Source organism: Hemitrygon akajei, chromosome 10 (assembly GCF_048418815.1).
Source record: "Hemitrygon akajei chromosome 10, sHemAka1.3, whole genome shotgun sequence".
NCBI classification, from domain to species: Eukaryota; Metazoa; Chordata; class Chondrichthyes; order Myliobatiformes; family Dasyatidae; genus Hemitrygon; species Hemitrygon akajei.
This window is the reverse complement of record NC_133133.1, coordinates 126,461,931-126,485,436: the sequence shown is the minus strand read 5'-3', so window position 1 is coordinate 126,485,436 and position 23,506 is coordinate 126,461,931. Positions and strand designations below refer to the sequence as shown.

The following is a 23,506-nucleotide window of genomic DNA, read 5'->3' as shown; positions in this document are numbered from 1 at the left end:
TTCGTTGACAGATATTGCGTCTGATGCTGAGGCAGAGAGCCATTTACTCTCATATACACAGGAGCTGGAGCAATTAGTGCGGAAAAAAGAAGAGGCTTGTGGCAAGGTTCGAAGTCCAGGTAAGCCCTTGCATCTTGCATAATACGAATGACATATGAGTACCTTTCGCCGTGTATGATTATGGAATCAAATTAGGGAGCATATCAGCAACATACCCCAGCAACAGATTTGTGGGTTGCAATGAGAAACTGGAGAGTCTTCCAGGGCTTGGGTGAGGTAGGTTGGCAGTGTAGGGCTATATGTATATAAAGGAGGCATGTTTTGGGATTCAGTGCAGTGAAAAATTTGGAAGGTGCTGCAGAACAAGAGATGAGTGGCAAATGATCAGACCAACAGATATACAAGCAGAATTAGGCCATTCGGTCCATCAAGTTTGCTCCTTTTTAATTACCCCATTCTCTCACCTTCTCTCCACAAACCTGAATCCCATTACCAATCAATACCCTATCAATCTGTCCCTTAAGTGTACACCTACAAAAACTTGGTCTCCACGGCCATCTATGGCAAAGAATTTTACAAATCCACCAGCCTCTGGCTGAAGAAATTCTACAGGCTGATATGTCAGTTAGGGCACAGCTATGTCTTGAACTAGTCCGATGGCGAATACGAGACTGAAATATAGAGCATGCACTTTATAGGCTGAGGCAAAGTTGAAAATGATCATCAAAGTGAAAGTGGTGAGAAGGATGATGCAGTTTCAGGTTCAGAGGTGGAGATGTTCGGGATTAAGGTGTTTGTCCCACTTCTCGTGCCTCTGAACATCATTTTGAATGCCCAGTCCCCTATGTCTGCGAGGGCAGGAGTTCAGTGAAGACCCAGAGACTGGGGTTAGAGGACTGTGTGTGTGTGGGAGGTAAGGGTTTTGCTGCTGCCGCTGTTGTTGTTACTTGTGTGTTCTGTGAACATTGTGGGCATGCTATGTTGGTGTCAGAACTTGTGGCGACACTTGTGGACTGACCCTAGCACACCTTGCGGTGTGTTGGATGTTAACTCAAACAACGCATTTCAGTGTAAGTTTCAATGTACATGTGATAAATAAATGAATCTGAATCTGAACCACACTCTCCCAGTCCTTGAACCATCTGCCAAGGTTGCACAAGATGTAAAATTTTGGCAGCAGTGAAAGAGAGAATTCATGATTATCATTTGGAAAAAAGATGGGTCTCATCAGTTAATGATTTATCTGACTTTCAGTAGTTTTTCTCCCTTCTCTCTTTTTCCTTTCTCCATTCTGGCTCCCCTCCTACCCCTTCTTTTCTCCTTACCTGCCCTTAACCACCTCCTGGTTCCTCTCCTCCTCCCCCCCCCCCCCCCTTTCTTCCTTGGTCCACTGTCCTCTCCAGTCAGATTCCTTCTTCTTTAACCCTTCTATCGTCTCACAGCTTCTCATTTCGCCCACCCGCTTTACCTCTCACCTATCACCTGCCAGCTTGTACTCCTTCCTCTCCTCTCACCTTCCTAGTCTGGCTTCTTCCCCCTTCCTTTCCAGTCCTGCTGAAGGGTCTCGGCCAAAACCGTCAACAGCTTATTCCTCTGACCTGCTGAGTTTCTCCACCACTTTGTGTGTGTTACTCATGTTACATGATATCCAGTGGAATACTTGAGAAGGGCAACGAAGCTGTGTCCTGGGTGCCTTCAGAACTGGTTCATATGAAAGCATGGAGTTACTCTCAGATATCATCCAGCTCTCCAAATGCGCCATTCAGACTCCTCCAAGAACTTGCACTCAAGTTTCATTAGACTCCTTCTGAGATCTCAGCAGAATTTCTGTTACAGCACAGGAGGAAACCCTTTGGTCATTGCAACAATGCTGGCTTCTTGCAAAGCCATCCCATTCCCCTTTGGGCCCAGCATTCCTCAATCAGAACTTGATCTGTTAATGGGAACAGCTCCTGCCTATTGATCCTGGGTTGAGGAAGTACAGAGAGTAATTTATTCAGATCATTACATTGAGAACCAAAGAGAGAACAGGATATCTTAGAGCTAATAATGAGTGGATATGCAGGATGCAGCAGCAGGATATCATAGAGCTCATAATGAGTGGATATGCAGGAGACCCCAGCAGGATATCTTAGAGCTAATAATGAGTGGATATGCAGGAGACCCCAGCAGGATATCATAGAGCTAATAATGAGTGGATATGCAGGAGACCCCAGCAGGATATCATAGAGCTCATAATGAGTGGATATGCAGGAGGCAGCAGCAGGATATCATAGAGCTCATAATGAGTGGATATGCAGGAGGCAGCTTGCAGTGAGCCACCAAACTCCAGTGCTATCTCACACTGTATCTACTGAGAAAGAATTCATTGGTGATCTGGTTGTTAAAGACTCATCAGGGTAGAAACTGTAATCAAAGTTCAAGGTAAATTTATTATCTATGTACATACTGTATTTGTCACCACTAACAACCCTGAGATTCATTTTCTTGCAGGCATATTCAAAATAGCCATAATAGAATCAATGAAAGACCACACCAACTTGGGTGTTGAAGAACACTTAAAAGTGAGTCCATAGGTTGTGGGAACATTTCAATGATGGGGCAAGTAAAGTTATCCCTTTTGGTTCAAGACCTGATGTTTGAGGGGTAATTACTGTTCCTGAACCTGGTGGTGTGAGTTCTGAGGCTCCTGTGCCACCTTCCTGAAGGCAGCAGTGAGAAGAGAGCATGACCTGGGTGAAGGGGATCCCTGATGATGGATGCTGCTTTCCTACGACAGTGTTTTGTGTAGATGTTCTCAGTGGTAGGGAGGGCTTTACCCATGATGAACTGGGCTGTATCCACTACTTTTTGCGGGATTTTCCATTCAAGGGCATTGGTGTTTCCATGCCAGACTGTGATGCAGCCATTTAGAATGATCTCCATAGTATATCAGTAGGAAGTTGTGAGTGTCTTTGGTGACATACCAAGTCTCCTCAAACTCCTAATGAAATATAGTCGCTGTCGTGCCTTCTTTGTAAATGCATCAATATATTGGTTCCAGGATAGATCCTCAGAGATGTTGGCATCCAGGAACTTGAAACTGCTCACCCTTTCCACTTCTGATCCCTCAATAAGGACTTGCGTGTGCCTTGACTTCCTCTTTCTGAAGTCCACGATAGACTTTGAGGCAGCTCACTCTGCTCTTCTTGGGTACTGGTATGAATGTAGCACTTCTGAAGCAGATGGGAACTCTGACTGCAGCAGTAAAAGGCTGAAGATGTCCTTGAACACTCCCACCAGTTGGTTGGCACAGGTTTTCAGAGCCTTGCAGGTGCACCATCAGGGCCTGATCCTTTGCAAAGGTTCACTTCTTGAATGATGTTCTGACATTGGCCTCCAAGACAGAGATCACAGGGTCACTAAATGTTGCCAGGATTCGCACTGGGGTAGTTTTACTCTCCTTATCAAAGTGTGCATAACAGGTATTAAGTTCATCTGGGACTGAAACATTACAGCCATTCATAATGTTCAGTTTCACTGTGTAGGAAGTAATGGCCTCACAGCTGATGTACATGCGTTTTTGTGTCTAACCTCAATCAGAATTGTTTATTCTCCCTTAAAATAGCATTTCATAGGTCATACCTGTACTATTTGTATATTTGGGTCACTGGTCCTGAATGCCACAGATCAAGCCTCAGCAGACTACAAACCTACTGGTTCATCCGTGGCTTTTGGTTTAGGTATGTCCCGTATGTTCTCAAAGGCACACACTCATCCACACAGTTCTTGATGAAGTCGGTGACAACTGTGGTGTATTCATGGAGACTCAAGATGACTCCCTGAATATTGTCCAGTCCACCGACTCAAAGCAGTCCTGTAAGAGCTTCTATGCCTCCTTTGACCATACCTTCTTGGTACTCGCCACTGGTGCTGTGGTCTCTGCCTATATGCTGGTAGAAGTACAGCCCGGTGGTTGTACTTTCCAAACTGTGGGTATGAGATGGCACATTCTTGATGGTAGTGATCAAGTTTGTTGGTTCCTCTAGTTCTACAGGTGATATGTTGTTTATAGTTGTTCAGAGGCTTCTTCAAGTTTGCCTAGCTGAAATTTCCCGCAGTGATAGGGGAGGAGTCGGTACACAGTTTCATGCCTGATGAGATTGCCATGTATGAAAATCCCAGGAGATCACCAAGTTTCTGAGATATTTGAAGTACCCTGCCTGGCATCAACAATCACCCCATGGTTAAAATCACGTAGGTAGAGTTTGAAGGTTTTCTGACACAATATGTGGATAAGCCTACAAGAGGAGAGGCAGTACTTGATCTCGTATTGGGAAATGAACCTAGTCAGGTGTCAGGTCTCTCAGTGGGAGAGCATTTTGGAGATAGTGATCACAATCCTATCTCCTTTACCGTAGCATTGGAGAGGGATAGGAACAGACAAGTTAGGAAAGTGTTTAATTAGAGCAAGGGGAACTATGAAGCTATCAGGCAGGAACTTGGAAGCATATATTAGGAACAGATGTTCTCAGGGAAACATACGGCAGAAATGTGGCAAATGTTCAGGGGATATTTGCGTGGCGTATATCCCATGCATAGATATGTTCCAATGAGACAAGGAAAGGATGATAGGGTAAAAGAAGAGTAGTGTACAAAGGCTGCTAAAAATCCAGTCAAGAAGAAAAGAAAAGCTACGAAAGGTTCAAAAAACTAGGTAATGATAGAGATCTAGAAGATTATAAGGCTAGCAGGAAGGAGTTTAAGAATGAAATTACGAGAGTCAGAAGGGGCCACGAGAAGGCCTTGGCGAGCAGGATTAAAGAAAACCCCAAGGCTTTCTACAGGTATGTGAAGAGCAAGAGGATAAGACGTGAGAGAATAGGACCAACCAAGTGTGACAGTGGAGAAGTGTGTATGCAACCGGAAGAGATAACTGAGGTACCTAATGAATACTTTGCTTCGGTATTTACTACGGAAAAGGATCTTGGTGATTATTGGGCAAACACGAGGAAATCTGCAGATACTGGAAATTCAAGCAACACACACACAAAATGCTGGTGGAATGCAGCAGGCCAGGCAGCATCTATAGGGAGAAGCACTGTCGACGTTTCGGGCCAAGACCCTTCGTCAGGACTCCACTGTCGACGTTTCGGGCCGAGACTCTTCGTCAGAACTGACAAAGGGTCTCAGCCCAAAACGTCGACAGTGCTTCTCCCTATAGATGCTGCCTGGCCTGCTTTGTTCCACCAGCATTTTGTTGGTGATTATTGGGATGATTTACAGTGGATTGAAAAGCTTGGGCATATAGACATTCAGAAAGTGGATGTGCTGGAGCTTTTGGAAAGCATCAATTTGGCTAAGTCCCTGGGACTGAAAGAGATGTACCCCAGGCTACTGTGGAAGGCGAGGGAGGAGATTGCTGAGCCTCTGGCAATGATCTTTGCATCATCAATGTGGACGGGGAGGTTCCGGAGAATTGGAGGGTTGCGGAATTTTATTCAAGAAAGGGATAGCCCTGGAAATTATAGACCAGTGAGTCTTACTTCAGTGGTTGGTAAGTTGATGGAAAAGATCCTGAGAGGCATATTATGATTAGGAATAGTCAGCATGGCTTTGTCAGAGGCAGGTCATACCTTACGAGCCTGATTGAATTTTTTGAGGATGTGACTTAACTCGCTGATTAAGGTAGAGCAGTAGATGTAGTGTATATGGATTTCAGCAAGGCATTTGACCCATGCAAAGCTTATTGAGGAGGCATGGGATCCAAGGGGGGGGCTTGCTTTGTGGATCCAGAAATGGCTTGCCCACAGAAGGCAGAGTGGTTATAGACGGGTCATATACTCATGGAGGTCGGTGACCAGTGGTGTGCCTCAGGAATCTGTTCTGGGACTCTCTACTCTTTGTGATTTTTATAAATGACCTGGATGAGGAAGTAGAGGGATCGGTTAGTAAATTTGCTGATGGCACAAAGGTTGGGGTGTTGTGGATAGTGTGGAGGGCTGCCAAAGTTTACAGCAGGACATCGATAGGATGCAAAACTGGGCTGAGAAGTGGCAGATGGAGTTCAACCCAGATAAGTGTGAGGTGGTTCATTTTGGTAGGTCAAATATGATGGCAGAATATGGTATTAATGGTAAGACTCTTGGTAGAGTGGAGGATCAGAGGGATCTTGGGGTCTGAGTCCATAGGACACTCAAAGTTTAACTCTGTGGTTAAGAAGGCATACGGTGCATTGGCCTTCATCAACTGTGGAATTGAGTTTAAGAGCGAAGAGGTAATGTTACAGCTATATAGAACCCTGGTCAGATCCCACTTGGAGTACTGTACTCAATTCTGGTCGCCTCACTACAGGAAGAATGTGGAAACTATAGAAAGGGTGCAGGGGAGATTTACAAGGATGTCACCTGGATCGGGGAGCATGCCTTAACAAGAATAGGTTGAGTGAACTTGGCCTTTTCTCCTTGGAGCGACGGAGGATGAGGGGTGACCTGATGGAGGTGTATAAGATGATGAGAGGCATTGATCGTGTGGCTAGTCAGAGGCTTTTTCCCAGGGCTATCACAAGAGGGCACAGTTTTAAGGTGCTTGGAAGCAGGTACAAAGGAGATGTCAGGGGTATGTTTTTATGCAGAGAGTGGTAAGTACGTGGAATGGGCTGCCAACAATGGTGGTGGAGGTGGATACAATAGGGTCTTTTCAGGTACTCCTGGATAGGTACATGGAGCTTAGAAAAATAGAGGGCTATGGGTAACCCTAGGTAATTTCTAAAGTAAATACATGTTCGGCACAGCATTGTGGGCCAAAGGGCCTGTATTGTGCTGTAGGTTTTCTATGTTTCTATGAAATAATTGTTTATGGCAATTAACAAATGAATTTTACCATTTGATCAATGGGAAACTTTCCTTACAGGCTGAGGCAGGAGAAAATAAAATGACTGAAAAATTAAATAAATAGTTCTTGTGGGGGAAAATAAAGCAGAAATAGTGAAGAAATACAGATCTGATGTGATCAAAGAAAACAGCATTATTTTAAAAAGTAGTATTGAGGAAATTAATAAGAACAAGAGGTGATAAATCTGCACTTTGATCTGCTTTTGGCAATCTATATGATTCTGATGAGGTGATCAATGTAAGACATGCAAATGTACAAGTGATCAAAGCAAGTGTGGGCTGTGTAAAAATGAACAGACCCTTGAGAGAGAGATAGGGACAGACTAGGGGAAATGTCAAGGACATGACAGATGCAAGGTCATGAGGGCAAATGTGAGTTTGTCTATCTTGGTGGAGAAAGAATGAAATTCAGAGTATTATTTAAATGGAGACAGATTGAAATCTGTCATCTTTAGAGGAGCTTGGATGTCCTCGTATAAAATCACTGGAAGTTAACATGTACTGTAGGTATAGCTTGCAAGTAAGAAGGAAAAAAGATGTGTTGGCTTGATTGAGTAGTAGAAATGAATTGCTCCAATTATCAGGGTTCTTCTGAGATTGCAAGTGGAATATTGTGCACAGGTCTGGCCTCCCTCCCGCTACGACAGAGCAAATGCAGGGAAAGTTTGCCAGCTTGATACTTAGGATGGTTAGTTTGTCCTTTTAGGAGAGGACAAGTCTGTCCAGAGTGTCAAAGAATCAAAGATTAACAATAACTTAAGGAACTTGATTTGGAGGATGCTGGAACGATGTTTATCGGAGTCAGTGTGTCAACTACCAGGAGTTGCCCTGTTAAAATAGTTAAAATAAGAGGTTAGCCATTCAGAACAGAGATGAGAAGAAATGTCTTCAACTGAGGATGGTTAATGTTTGGAACTCACTCCCAAAGAGAGCTGCAAATATGCAGTTATCAAATATATCCAAGGGAGATATTTTTACATCCTAAGGGAATAGAGAGATATGGGGTTAGTTTAGAGAAGTGAAATTAATAATAATATAAATAATTTATTTGTAGCGCACTTTTTCAAATAGACAATGTTGTTCAAAATGCTTGCAATGGGATAAAGAGCAAACATGAAAATAAAGGATAAAAAGATATTAGTTAAAAGCAAGGTTAAGTAAACAGGCTTTGAGCTGGCGTTTAAAAGTGTCAGCTGAGTCTACACCCCCCCATAGTTTTAGGTATAGAATTCCACAGTTTAAGAGTGTAGTTCAGAAAAGCTGACCCACCAATTACCTTTAGAGGGAGATTAAGGTACAAAATTAGTCATCACCTTATTGAGTAGCTGAATGGCCTTCAGCTACCTCTGTTTATGCTCTTCGCAGGGTTCTTCTGTTCCTCCAACAATGCCATCAGAATCAGTGGAGGCTTGTCAAATTCTCAAAGATGTGATTTAATGAAAACTGCATTGAATAACCTAACGCTTAAATCCTACCAGAACCTACCTTGAATCTCCTCCACTTCCCCTGCCATTTACCAGCTAGCCCAATCCTCTCAGTACGGTTGTTGAATAAACTATCATTGAAAAATGCTGAACCTTTGAGGACTGAGAGAACTTTCTGGGTTTTGGAGAGGGCAAAAAAGTTTGGGCAATTATTGAGGAAAATAGTGTTTTAACCTCCCATAATGTTTTCCCATGAACTGCCTTTTTTTTTTTAAATTTTTTTTATTAGTTTTTCAAAACATTTTACAAAATTAAAAACCCCAAATCCCAATGAGGAGCATTAATACAGAGCAAGGTTAAGCATACAATAACAATATGCTACACAGAAAGAGAATTTAACAAAAAAGCACCTAAATTAAAGACAAGTGAGCTTAGTGTCCTCCCCAAACCCCACAACACAAGAAAAAAAAACAATTCCAGACCAACCACCACACAATATAGAGAGTATAAGTCCGGACAGTCAAACTCCCAGACTGTAAATACACTTAGCAACAGAGGATAATAATGCCTACTACCAGAAAAAAAAGGGAGCTGAAAGCAAGGGACTGAAAAGAAAAAAAAACCCTAGTCAAGAGGAAGGTTATGAAAGTACTCGATAAAAGGCCCCCAGATCTTATGGAACTTTAAATCCGAATTGAGAACTGAATAATGAATTTTTTCGAGGTCCAAGCAGGCCATAATGTCGTTAAGCCATTGCACATGACTGGGCGGGGCAACATCTCTCCATCTAAGGAGGATCAAGCGTCTCGCCAGGAGAGAGGCAAAGGATAGTATTCGGCATTTGGTCGGACCCAGACATAAATCTGTCTCGCCCCAAAAACCGAACAGAGCAATTAAGGGGTTAGGTTCTAGGTGCTGATTCAGAATACCCGATAGTGTAGTGAAGACATCTTTCCAGAATTTCTCCAAGCTAGGACAGAGCCAGTACATATGGATGAGAGAGGCCACGCCCCTCTTGCATTTATCATAGAGCGGGCTAATGCCAGGGTAGAATCGAGATAGTTTAGATTTAGACATATGGGCTCTATGAACAATCTTAAACTGTAAGAGACAATGGCGAGCACAAAGAGAGGTTGAGTTAACCGATTTGAGAACTGAGTCCCAGCTCTCCTCGGATAAGGAGATACTTAAATCCTGCTCCCAGACCATTTTAATTTTATCCACAGGGGCCCGTCGTAAGGCTGCTAGTTTATCTTGGATAATTGAAATTAAACCTTTACCTAGTGGATTAATGGAGAGAAATAGGTCCATAGCATTTTTCGCAGGCATTTCAGGAAAGTTAGGAATTAAAGGAGCAGTAAAGTGTTGGATTTGGAGATATCTGAAAAAGTGAGCGTTAGGCAGGTTGAACTTAACAGAGAGCTGTTGAAAAGAAGCGAAGCGGTTATCAATGAAGAGATCTTCAAAATGTCTAATGCCCTTCCTGTACCAAACATGGAATGCTGAATCGAACGTGGTAGGTAAAAAAAGGTGATTATGTGTGACAGGGCTAGAAATGGAAAACCCCTGGAAACCATAGCATTTCCTGAACTGAGCCCATATACGCAAAGTCTGTCTAACCAGAGGATTAGCTATTGATCTGGGCAGACTGCTAGGGAGTGCAGAGCCAAGAAGTGCAGATATAGATAATTCTTTAGTGGAGCTCAACTCCATTGCCATCCAGTTAGGGCACTCAGGTTGACCGTGGAAGAAAGACCAGAAGGCAGCACAACGTATATTAGCTGCCCAGTAATATAAGCGAAAGTTAGGTAAAGCCATGCCACCCTCTTTTTTAGATTTTTGGAGGTGGATTTTATTAATTCTAGAGCGCTTATTCTGCCACAGATATGACAAAATAATAGAGTCTAAGGAATCAAAAAAAGATTTAGGAATAAAAATTGGGATAGATTGAAATAAGTATAAGAATTTGGGGAGAACATACATTTTGACAACATTGATACGACCTACCAAGGACATAGATAGAGGTGACCATTGTACCAGACTCTGTTTTGTAGCATATGAAAGGTTGACAAAGTTTTCACGAAAGAGATCTTTAAACTTCCTTGTGACTGTAATTCCAAGATAAGTAAATTGATTATGGACTACTTTAAAAGGGAGATCTCGAAATATTAGTTCTTGTGCTTCTTTATTAATTGGGAAAAGTTCACTCTTATGTAAGTTGAGTTTATAGCCAGAGATCTGGCTAAACTGGTCAAGAAGTGAAAACATTAGAGGTAAGGATGTAGACGGATATGAGAGAAAGAGTAGTAAGTCATCAGCATAGAGAGAGACTTTATGTTCAACACCCCCTCTCCAAATCCCGGTCAGTTCAGGACATTTTCGAAATGCTATCGCCAGAGGTTCTATAGCCAAATCAAAGAGAAAGGGACTTAAGGGGCATCCCTGACGGGTGCCACGTTTGAGATTGAATACTTGGGATTTCTGAAAGTTAGTTAGAACAGAAGCAGTAGGACACAGGTACAGCAATTGGATCCAAGAGATGAAACTTTGGCCGAGGTCAAATTTTTCTAAGACTGCAAAAAGATAGTTCCACTCTATACGGTCAAATGCTTTCTCCGCATCAAGGGAGATAACACATTCTGGAGTCCCAGTTGGAACTGAGTATAAAATATTAAATAGACGCCGAATGTTAAAAAAAGGGAGACGGTTTTTAATAAAGCCTGTTTGGTCATCAGAGATAATGGAGGGAATAACGGTTTCTAATCTATGAGCCAACACTTTAGCTAAGATCTTTACATCAACATTGAGCAGAGAGATCGGCCTGTACGAGGAACACTCTGTTGGGTCTTTGCCCTTTTTTAAAAGAAGAATAATAGATGCCTCATTGAAAGAGGGTGGCAATTTGCCGTAGTTAAACGAATCAGATAATACTGAAAGTAACTGAGGAGAAAGAAGTGAAGAGAATGATTTATAAAATTCCACAGGGAACCCATCAGATTTCCCTGAGGACAGTGCAGAAATTGCAAAAGATATTTCTTCTAGTGATATAGGCGCATTAAGTTTGGCTTTGAAATCAGATGAAAGTGAGGGGATATTCAGATTCTGTAAAAATTGATCCACAGAGATATTGTCATTCAGGGATTCAGAGGAATAAAGCCGAGAATAAAAATTTTTAAATGCGTCATTAATTTCTAAATGATCCGATGTAAAGTCTCCGTTCTCCTTCCGGATCTTTGTAATATGTTGTTTGGCTTTAAAACGCCTCAGCTGATTGGCTAGGAATTTACCAGACTTATCCCCATGAATGTAAAAGCGGCTCTTGCTTTCGAGAAGTTGGCGTTCGACAGGTTGAGTGGACAGAAGGTTAAATTTAGTTTGGAGTTCAACGTGCTTCTTGTATAATTCAGGGTTCTTAGTTTGGGCATATAATTGATCCATATCTTTAATCTGGTTAATGAGGTCTGCTCGATCTGCACGGGATCTTCTATTGAGATTTGCTGTGTAAGAGATTATTTGACACCTCAAATATGCTTTCATGGCATCCCAGACGATCTGGGATGGCACTTCAGGTGATGTATTAGTGTTAAAATAGAAGGTTATCTGGTCTTTAATAAATTTTACGAAATCATCATCCGATAATAAAGTTGAATCGAACCGCCAGTGTTTGTTCCTCTGAGGGAGACCGGGAAAGTTCAGAGAGAGGGTAATTGGGGCATGGTCAGAAATCAGTATACTCTGATAGTCACAAGTGTGGGCAAATGGGATAAGTTGGTTATCAAGTAGGAAATAGTCAATTCTAGTGAAGGTATGGTGAACATGTGAGAAAAAGGAATAATCTCTCTCCGTAGGATGGAGGAAACGCCATATATCAGAGATACCAAAATTAGAGAGAAACGACTGAATAGCTAAGGCAGATTTGGTAGGTGATCTGGTAACAGAGGACGATCGGTCCAGTTTAGGATCCAACCAACAGTTAAAGTCACCACCCAATATAAGAGAGTATGAGTTTAAGTCTGGTAGTGAGGAAAAAAACAGTTCAAAAAAGTTAACATCATCAAAGTTGGGGGCATACAGGTTTGCTAGTGCAACTTTAGTGTTATATAGTTTACCAGAAACAATAATAAAACGGCCATTTGTGTCCGATATTTTATTATGGAGTTCAAAAGGAATATTTGAGTTAATAAGAATGGAGACTCCCCTAGCTTTAGCGGCAAAGGATGAATGAAAATGCTGACACGCCCACTTGGACAGAAGCCGGGAGTTATCGAAACAACGAATATGAGTTTCTTGGAGGAAAGCAATGTCAGCTTTGAGTTGTTTAATATGTGAGAATACCTTCCTCCTTTTAACAGGGTGGTTCAGTCCCTTTACATTCCAGCTCACAAATTTAAGTGCACTAGCCATTATCAATTACTAATGCATAAAAGGCAGCAGGCATATAAAAAGTCAAGTGGTACAATAGCAGTCTGGGAGCAGAGATGTAAACATAGATACGTAAGGTCAAAATATAGACATGTCCTAAACAATAAAGAAATGTTGGAACTGGAAAATCCACCCCACCCACACAACCCAAAACTAGACGGCTACCAAAACAAGTAGCTAGCTCTACCAGAAAAATTAATCCAAATACAACTTCCAGATCTGTGTCATTGCCAGCAGTTCCGTATAAATGCTATAACAAACAGTAACTAGTTTATGCACTAGAAAACATAACTACAGATTAGAACACCGTCTGCCGAGATATACAACTTAATACAGAGCGAATCGGAAGAAAACCAAAACTAACCTACCCGCGAAATATTATAGAAGAATAAAGTAAGAGAAAGGGGAAAAAAAAAGGTAAGAAGGAAAAAGAAAAAAAAGAGGAAGGGGAAAATTATAAATTCAAGACGAGTATTTATCAACCGTTTACCGAGAAGGGAGAAAAAAACATTCAGAGAATGGGGAAAAAAAGGGGATGAAGAAAAGAAAAAGATAAAATAAATAAGTATTTAAAACAGAGGAAAAATAAATCAGCAGTTGAACTGTGAACCGACAAACAGGGAGGCCTTCACTAAAGACTTCAAACCTCCAAAACAAGTTAGATTTAGTTGTAGAACTCTGTAGGTAAAGTTATACAGAGGTAAAAATAGATTACACACACACCAAATCCCGGGAGAGATTGTCAACAGCCTTTAGAGTTTCAGTAAATAATGTCTGAGTGATTCAAGTGAATTCCGAGTCCAGAGAAAGTAATTTTACTACGAGGAGTACTTATCCACCATTTTAGGAGGTCTGATCAGATTCCGAAGATGACTGGATAGCCGGAAGACTTGCCACAAACGCTTCAGCTTCCCTTGCTGATTTGAACCACTTGAATTCCCCGGTATTAAACTTGATTCTTAGGTCAGCAAGATTACAAAAGGAAGGTTTGAAACCACGATCAAAAAGCACTTTCATTGCGCCTTTATACTCAGCGCGCATCTTTAAAGTCTGGGGTGCAAAATCTTCCACAAAGCGAATGGTTGTATCCTGGAAAGAAAAAGAGCCTCTGCGACGTGCCTCCACAATCAGACTGTGTTTTACCTGGTATTGATGGAAACACAAGATTACTGGTCGTGGACGGGATCCCAGAATTCCGGGGGAGACATAGACTCTGTGTGCCCGTTCCAGCTCGGGCGGGTTTGGAAGCAGATCCTTCCCGAATATCTCACAGAGAAACTCGGCGAAAAACTTCACAGTTGACCCCTTCTCAGTTGCCTCTGGTAATCCCAGAATTCTGATGTTGCAGCGTCTGCTGCGATTTTCGAGATCCACCATTTTGGAAAGAAGTTTATTAGATTTTTCCTCTAAGCTGGAACAGAGAGTCTCCAAGTATCGAACCCGACTTTCTAAAGCTTCAGAAGTCGAATCGATGCGAGATAAGTGTTCAGCATGTTTGTCCACTTTATCGTTGATCCGATCCAGTTTCTCTTCTAACTGTTTGAAAGCGGTTTTAATTTGCTTTAAGATTTCGTCTCGGAGATTTTCAAGCGCCTCCATCATCACGTCCGACGAGGTCGTAGTTTCTTTTCTCCCGGATTTAGAACTCTTGCTAGACATTGTAGGTTAGATATATTCACAGGCAAGTAAGAGATACCGAAATAATTCCTAACTAAGCTTTATAAAATGGAGACATTTAGTGCAAAGGTAGCGACAGTAACGGAACAAAAGTTCGGAGCAGCTAAGCGATAGCTATCTTACCGGAAGTCGAACTGCCTTTTTAAAAAAAAGCCAAAATAGTATAATGTTAGCTAATTTGCAATTGGTCCCGCAACACAGCTTCAGTTCTGCTGTGTGGAGGGTTAATGTCCTTCCTGTCAATACCTCCGTTTCTCCAGGGTGACCCACTTTCCACCCTCATTTGAAAAATGTGCAGATGGGTAAGTTAATGGGCCACTCTAGGTAGATCCTAGTGTGTAGGTGAGTGGCCAGACCTGGGAATGTGGGGGAGAATAAAAGGCATTAGGGTAGGATTAGTCTAAAAATGGGTGCTTGTTGGATGATGTAGGTTCGGCGGGCCGAAGGGCCTGTTTCTATGCTTTATCTCTCTATGATTTCATATCTATTCACTCTGAGACCTTGACAATTCTGTGATCTTAGCCCAACCCCAAGACCACATCAGCTCTCACCCAGACTTATCCAATGCCTCAGGTATCAAGTTCCCCAAGATCTCAATTGAACCCTTAACTGTTGATTCCAAACCTTCTTAAACAGCTCTCTTAAACGGATTATTGCACTGGCTCAGACCTTTCATAGTTTAACCCACCTTTGCCTGGAGGTGTTGCTGAAGGAAACAGACTGGTGGGGACCAGCATAGTGCTTCTCTCCCCCTTCAGAACTGATGGTCGCAATATTGGAACTGCTTTAACAGCTGGCTGAATCAGCCTGCCTCTGACATTGACAGAAACAAGAAAACATATTGAGAAATCATATGTGCTGAACTGTTCTAAGGGTCCAACTGTCCCTTCTCCCCTTGCAGTTCTGCCCTCTCTAAGGTTCAAGGTCAAGATTCAAGTTCAATTACCACATGAACGTTGAAAGATACAGTGAAATGTGTTGGTCGCATTAACAGCCAACATACCCATGGTATAGGAGCAACCAAGAAGTGTCACCACTCATACTGGCACTAACGTTGCATGCCAAAGTGCTCAGCAGACCAACACAGAATACAACAATGGCAAAATAAGACCCATTCCTCTCCCATCCAACCCAACTGCATAGACAATCCTCCAATCCCAGGACAGGCTGTCTTCAGCCGGCGAAGGAGGTTATCTTAGATTACAACAGGATCTAGAGGAACTAAGTAAGTGGTCCAAGAGCAAACACAAAGAAATCTGCAGATGCTGGAAATTCAAACAACACATACAAAATGCTGGTGGAACACAGCAGGCCAGGCAGCATCTATAAGGAGAAGCACTGTCGACGTTTCGGGCCGAGACCCTTCGTCAGGAAAGTGACCCAAGTGGGCCAAGAAATGGGAGATGGAATTTTAATTTCAAGTGTGAGATGTTGTATACTGGTAAGATAAATCAGGACTTGCACAGTAATTTGCAGGGACCTGGAGAGTTCTGTATAACAGAGATACTAGTGGGTATGGGTACAAGTAGATTGGGGGAGGGTGAAGGAGGCATGTGGTATACTTACCTTCATTGGATGGGAAATTGAGTGCAACAGTTGGAACATCATGTTGCAACTATGCAACCATTGATATTGCACTTGGAGTATTCTGTGTAGTTATGCTCACCTAACTGTAGGAAATATGTCATTAAGCAGGAAAGGGTGCAGAAAAGACTCAAGGATGTACCAGGACTGGAGGTCTTGAGTTATGGGGAGATAATGGATTAACTAGAATGTTGTCTCCCTGGAGCTTTGGCTGCTAAGGGGTGACTTTATTGGAGCTATACAGTCGGCCCTCCTTACCCGACTCCCCACGGATATCAAAAAATGCGGATGCTCAAGTCGGTGGACTTTAGGACCCAGCGGAACACCAGAGCTTATTTAACCTGTCTCAGTGCAGTAGACTTTAGGGCCCGGCGGAGCTCGGGACCTGCCGCCTGCAGTGTTTCTCTTCCGGAAAACGATCACAATTGAAAATAAAGTAGAAATAATAAAGCGATCGGAAAGAGGTGAAACACCACCGGTCATTGGAAAAGCGTTAGGCTACAATCGGGATAAAGTGAGAATAATGGAGCATGTGAAGGCCCTGCCCTGACGAAAGCTACAGTTATTACTAAGCAACGCAGTGGTTTAATTATTGAAATACATACATTTCTTAAGTGTTTTATATGCATGGAAAGGTAAAATATATGCTACGTACTAAGACAAACATTTGACTAACTGATGCTAAATAATATCGGATGTACCTGTTCCAACTTAGAGAACATCCGTTTTTTTTTGGATTCTCGATCCGCGGTAACCTATGCACATCCTCCCATATACTTTAAATCATCTGTAGGTTACTTATAATACCTAATACAATGTAAATACTATGTAAATAGTTATTATACTGTATTGTTTCGGGAATAATGACAAGAAAAAAAGTCTGTACGTGCTCAAACAACAAGTGCTGGAGAGAGAACTTCTGAGTTTTCCCGATCCATGGTTGGTTGAATCCACGCATGCAGAACCCGCGGATAAGGAGGGCCGGCTGTATAAAATCATGAGGGACATAGATAAGGAAGATGGTCACTATCTTTTCCCTGGGGTAGAGCGGTCTAAAACCAGAAGGCATAGATTTAAGGTGAAAGGGGAAACTTAAAGGAAGTGGATGGACAGCTTTTACCCACAGAAGGGTGGTGGGTATGAGGAACCACCTGAGAAAGTGGTAGAAGTGGGGAAAATTACAGCATATAAAATACATTTTGACGTGTACATGGATAGGCAAGATTTCGAGAGCAAACAGAGATAAATGGGACTAGCTAAGATAGATAGCTTGGTCAGTAAGTACAAACTGGACCAAATGGCCTCAGCAACTCTACGATGCAGTTTTTCTTGGCACACTGAAAGTGTGCACACCCACCCTGGCAGATTCTGGATGAAAACAGAACAAATTACTGCAGATAGATCTGTATAAAAGAGGGAGGTACAGCAAATTAATGGGGTCAATTACAGCGTTTTTCTAAATGGATATTGTCTGATATGTTTAGATGGATACATACCCACGTACCCAGTGCTTTCAAGAAGCAATACGGATCCTCAGGTATCTTCTCTCAACTCTCTGAGAAATCAGCCGGAGGTACAGTAAACACATTGTGGGGAGATGCATGATGTGGCTCGGATTGGGTCTCTGAATAATTCAGACTTGGAAGATATGATTCTGGGATGGGTGTTTGATAGACCTGGTTCGGGATAAGTCTACGAGAGATCTGGTTAGAGACAGGTCTTTGGGTGATCTGGTTTGAGATCAGTGTTCTGACTCAGAATGAGAGGTGGGAGATCTTTTCTGGGTGTTTGGAAGATCTGATTCAGGATGGGTATTTGGAAGATCTGGCTAGAGACAGGTCTTTGGCAAATCTGTTTCTGGGTGTTTGGAAGATCTGATTCAGGATGAGTGTTTGGGAGATCATTTTCTGAGATGATCCACAGCGTCTGCAGTTGTATTTTTGTGTGTTTTTTTTTGTATTTTCTGAGATGTGTGTTTTTAGAGTTCTGGTTCTGGGCTGGGTGTTTGGGAGATCTGGTTCATGATGTCTATTTGGGAGACCTGGTTTGGGATGGGTGTTTGTGAAATCTGGTTTGGGAGGTCTTATTAGAGATGGATCTTTGGGAGATCTAGTTCAGAATGTTTGTTTTAGGGACTCTGGATCTGGATTGGATATTTGTGAGTTCTGATTCAGGGTAGGTATTTGAGCGATCTGGTTCAGGATGGGTGCGTGGGAGATTTCGTTCTGGGATGAGTGTTTGGGAGATTTGGTTCTGAGAGAGCTGGTTCTGGATGAGTGCTTGGAGGATCCTCTTTATGCTCTCAGAGAACTGGATCGCCTCAATGACTCTGTGTCTGTGCATTCACAACTTGTCTGTTGTCTGTCTGAGTTTGACATCTTTTATTCCCTTTTCCCTTGAATAGGTCGGCAAGCTCAACTCCATAGTGGAGCCGTATTGCTCTGAAAGGAGAGAAGAACAGTCACCAAAACTCGCCAGCTCTCTTTCCAACCTCTCTCCAGTGCGACTACAGCCTCTGTTCTTTCCAGAACTGACTTCACCCTGTTCACCAGTGAGATCTCAGCCAGCAGCCGCCCCTGCAGCCCAAAGTCCAGCCACTCCAGCCATCTGCTGTCAGCCACTAACGTCTCCCGAAGCAGCCAGTCCCATCACCGCGCAGTCACCGGTGAAATCCCAGCCGGTCCCCACGATCCTAACGTCCACCCCCATAGCTGAGCCGGGCAGAGACAAGAAGAGCAGTGCAACGAGCCCAGTGCAGGGGGGAGAGAAGCCAGCTGCAAAGGACCCTGTGGGCGAATTCTGGCTAAGGAGCTCGGAGATGAGGAAGAGTCTCAGAGTCGGTGCTCCGGAGCGAACCAGCGGTTCAGAGACCAGCTTCACGCTGTCCACCACAGGATCTGCCTCTCCCCAGTCCTTCACGCCAGAGGAGCTGTTCGAGGAACACCCAGCCAGTTCTCCTCCACCCTCCGGGGCACCAAGCATACCTTCAGTTGAGGAGCAGGTAGTGCCATCCCTCACCCCGAGCCCCTCCGCAGTGATAGAGCCCAAGAGTTCATTCAGCGGCCAGAGGGACTTGACCAGCACCTCTGGCTTGGGCCTGAACGGGAGCTTGAGCAATACCAGGACAGCCGCCAGTGAGAGCCTCAACAACTCGGACACCATGCTGACCCCTCCCTCCAGCCCACCTCCCCCACCCCCTGCCAACGAAGAACCAGCCACCCTACGCCGGAGGAAGGCCCGTGACACAAAGAAGCGTCCAGCTGAGCAGGGCCTCGCCCAGGAGTCGCCAGGCCAGCGAGCGTCCAGCCCTGCGCCGGGGAGTGTCCGGAAGTCACTGGCAGAGAGCATTGATGAGATCCCGTTTGCAGATGACGTAGAGGACACCTACGATGAGAGGACACCCGATGCCAGCCTCCAGGAGCGGTTTAACCCTCTCGGGCAGGAGAAACCAGCCAGGCTGCGTCCAGTCCAAAGCGTGAAGGTCGGAGAGGCTGTGCCCACAGCTGCCAAGCGTCGGCCACTGACCGAGATCTCCCCCGAGGCCAAAGAGGTGGCCAAGGAAAGGATGAAGGCTCGGGAAAAGTCTGTCAAGAGCCAGGCCCTCCGGGATGCCATGGCGAGGGAGCTGAGGAAGATGAAAGAGATGGAGGCGGTGGAAGAAGCTTCAGCCCGCCCCCAGAGAGCTCAGGACACTGGCACAGAGAGTGCGCTCCTCTCCCCTGCTGGGTTAATCAATGGCCACGAGCAGCAGGAGGCAGTGGTCGACAGCCTGCCCTGCCCAGTGCCGGTGCCAGTGCCAGCACTGGACGGTAGCCACGAGGGCTCAGCGGCCTCCTCTGAGAGCTCAGGTGGCAAGACCAAGAAGAGGGCCTCCCTGTTCTCACCTCGGAAGAGCAAGAAGGAGAAGAAGTCGAAGGCCGAGAACAGCCTGACCGAAGAACTCACCAAGCCCAGGTCCATCTGGAGGTCCGTCTTCTCCAGCTACAGGAAGGACAGAAAGAAGAAGGAGGAGAAGGCTTGCCTCGGCTCGCCCTCCAACAGTAACGCCACCAACTCCGGCACCAAGCGCAGCACTGACATCCTGCGCACCGCAGTCGGTAGGAACAGTACTGGGCCCTGGTTAACATACCATTCCCTAGCCCTGAAACACTGCCCCCAACGTAATATCCTCACACTTCAACCTGTTCCCTCTAACTCCATCTCCCACCCTGCTGACCCAATGATTTACCCAACCACAGTACTCAGTGACACAGTTGTCAGCTGTCTTTCCCCTTCCCAGCTGCATTCTTCATTGATCTGTTAGTGCAGAAAAACAAGAACTCAAGAGATTCTGCAGATCCTAGAAAGCCAGAGCAATGCACACAAATCACCGGAGGAACTCAGCAAGTCAGGCAGCATATCGAAACTGTCGATGTTTCGGGCCAAGAGTCCTGATGTAAGGTCTCATCTGTTTATTCCCCACCATAGATGTCACCTCACTTGCTGAGATCCTCCAGCATTTAGTGTGTGTTGGACACTAATAAAGACTGACTTCTGAGCTCTGCAAAACTCCACCAGAAACAGCTTAACTGTCCCTGATACCTTCTCTCACTGGGCTATCTTTGGATCTACAATCACTCTCCTTTGAACCCACACGGATATTGAATTTACTGATAAGCCAGCCGTGTGGCAACTGCATCAAAAGCTTTTCAATCCTCAGTGGCTCTTCTTGTTTCCACCTTCCATAATTTCAGTTGAAATAGTTGGACCCAACATTTCTTTAACATGCAGGTGACCTTAACTAATCAGGAACTTCTTAATGACCCATAATACAATCTCATCTATTTTTCCAATAGTTTATTGATTATGCCCTTACTACTGACTGTTTTTTCAGTCTAATCCTCCTTCACTTTTTATACAACAGTGCTGCCTTCCAGTCCTTTTTTTTGTGCACCTTTGGGGGGGGGGGGGGGGGGGGGGAGACATATAATCCCTTTCTCAGTCACTGGGCAGCAGGTGACAGTACTAGGCTATTTCTAGGGGCACTGCAATAGAGGTGAAGGTCATAAACTCCAGCTGCGGGGGTTATGTATGGAATGAGATGGGGTCTATAAACAGGTGCCTTCTGTAGGCACTATTAAATTAAGAATGTGGTAATATATGTGAGGTTTTTTCTGAAAATTATTAGTTTAGGTCTGATGAGCTGGGTGAAAGAAAAGGCTCCTACTCTGGGAGTGTGGGGTATAAGACTATAAGAATGGATTTAGACCATTCATCCCATTGAGTCTGCTCCACATATTTGTTTTCCTTCTCAACCCCTTTATCTTTTCTTCTCCCCGTAACCTTTGATGCCCTTACTAATCAAGAACCTGTGGACCTCTGCGTTAAATATACCCAATGACTTGACTTCCCACAGCCGTATGTGGCAGTGAATACCACAGATTCACCACCCTTTGGCTAAAGAACTTCCTCCTCATCTCTGTTCTAAAGGATCGTCCTTGTATTCTGAGGCTGTGCTCTCTGGTCCTGGACTCTCCTGCTATTGGAAATATCCAACAAGCTGCATAGCAGTTAGTGTAATGCTTTATAACACCTGCTGTAAAATCAGGGTTCGATCCTTGCCATTGTCTGTGAGGAGTTTGAACGTTCTTCCCCCGTGACTGCATGGGATTCCTTTAGGTGCTTCGGATTCCTCCCACGTTCCAACGATGTTAATGTTAGTACGTTGAGGGCATGCTGTGTTGGGACCAGAAGTATGACAACATTTGCGGGCTGCCCCCAGCACATCTTGAAATGTGCTGGATGTTGATGGAAACAGTACATTTCACTGTGTGTCTCGATGTACATGTGACAAATAGAGCTAATCCAGGTTCACTGTATCTAGGCCTTTCAATATTCGGTAGGTTTCAAGGAGATCCTCTATCATTTTTCTAAAGGGAGGACACTATCACCATCTGGTCATATGGGGTATGCATCAAGTATTGCCACTGTACTAGGGGCATGGGTTTAATGTGAGTTCCTTTAGTTTCATCCTTCTAACACTTGGTGTTCATGTCATATGTGGCCACTTTCACTCGTCAGTTTGTTTCAGTAACATGGTTCTGGTGGTTGTTTGTTGCAGAACTCCAGCTCCGTCAACACCTCAGCTTTTCAGAAGACTCAGACCTGTCCAGTGACGATATACTCGAGAGGACCTCGCAGCGCTCCAGGCGAGAGGTACCCCAACACTCCAAGCTGTGTGCTTGGATGCTATTGGTATTGGTTTACTATTGTCACGTGTACCAAGATACAGTGAAAAGCTTACCTCTGCAAACTGTTCATACAGATCAAATTATTACACAGAGCATTAAGCTAGAATAAGGTAAAACAGTAACAATGCAGAGTAAAGTGTAACAGTAACCAAAATAGTGCAGTGCATGTAGGTTGTGAGGACTATCTCATCATACAAGAGGTCCATTCAGGAGTCTGGTAATAGAGGGGTAGAAGCTGTCCTTGAGCCTGGTGGTGTGTGCATTCAGGCTGTTATATCTTCTGCTCAACGTGAGGGAGGAGAAAAGAGAACATCTGGGGTTGGTGGAGTCTTTGATTATTCTGCTACTTTATTGAGACAGCAAGAAGTGTAGGCAAGAGTCCATAGATGGGAGGCTGGTTCCTGTGATGTACACAGCTACACCTAAAACTCAGTGCAGCTTCCAGCAGTCAGGTGTAGAACAGTTGCCATACCAAGCCACTGTGCACACAGACAGATTGCTTTCTGTGCTGCACGATGATAAGTATCAACATGCCGAACTTATTTAGACTTTTTAGCAAGTAAAGATATTGGTGATCTTTTTTGGCCATGACATCAATGGTTGGACCAGGACAGACTGTTGGTGATGTCCACACCTACAGAGATGTGTGGCATGAATCTGCAAAGTACTTGTGGGTTATCCATCCAACTGCGTAGTCTGGGCTGATGGAACCCTTTATACATGTTATGCGTGAAAAGGTCAGTCAGGGACTTCATCCAGTAAGCCACTTGGGAAGATTGGCCAAGGCATAATTATGCTCACTCTGAGATGAGTGTTTAGGTTGGGATTGTAAATGGGATCAGGATTGTGGGTGGTGCCATGATTGGATTTGGATTAAGTTTTAGGAGTAGAGGGTTAGAGGTATATAAGCATTCAAGTTTATTTGGTTAAAGGAGCCAGGTTGCACAGGGTTACACAGATCCAAGTGAATATGCATGTCAGGACCCAAGTGCAGTGAGGTGTAAGAGCCTTGGGTACAGAGATAAAGAGGTCCAAGGGTTCAGGGATGGAAATGTTTAAGCTCATAGCCAAAGAAAAAGTCCAAGATGCACTAGCACAAAAGTGCACTATTGTGAATATATACATGGATAGAGGCATCTCAGTGTACTTGGGTCCAATTGAACAGTTCAGCTGTACTTGAATCCATGTCTTCAGCATTAGAGAGTCAAGTGTACAGGAGTGGAAATGTACAGGTTAACAGAGATAAAGGTTCAGCATTAAACCATGCAGGGTTCAAATGTACAAGTACACAGAGGTC

General features: G+C 44.0%; 1 protein-coding gene across 1 annotated transcript in view; it reads left to right on the top strand.

The window, feature by feature from the left end:
* Positions 1–23,506, top strand: part of LOC140734658 (protein-methionine sulfoxide oxidase mical3a-like) — a 285,450-nt gene that overhangs the window by 216,323 nt on the left and 45,621 nt on the right. Inside the window, exons 31-34 of the mRNA XM_073058913.1 lie at positions 12–119; positions 17,464–17,552; positions 18,384–20,076; positions 22,080–22,174. Coding sequence (XP_072915014.1) covers positions 12–119; positions 17,464–17,552; positions 18,384–20,076; positions 22,080–22,174 — 1,985 coding nt within the window. The remainder of the gene's footprint in view (positions 1–11; positions 120–17,463; positions 17,553–18,383; positions 20,077–22,079; positions 22,175–23,506) is intronic.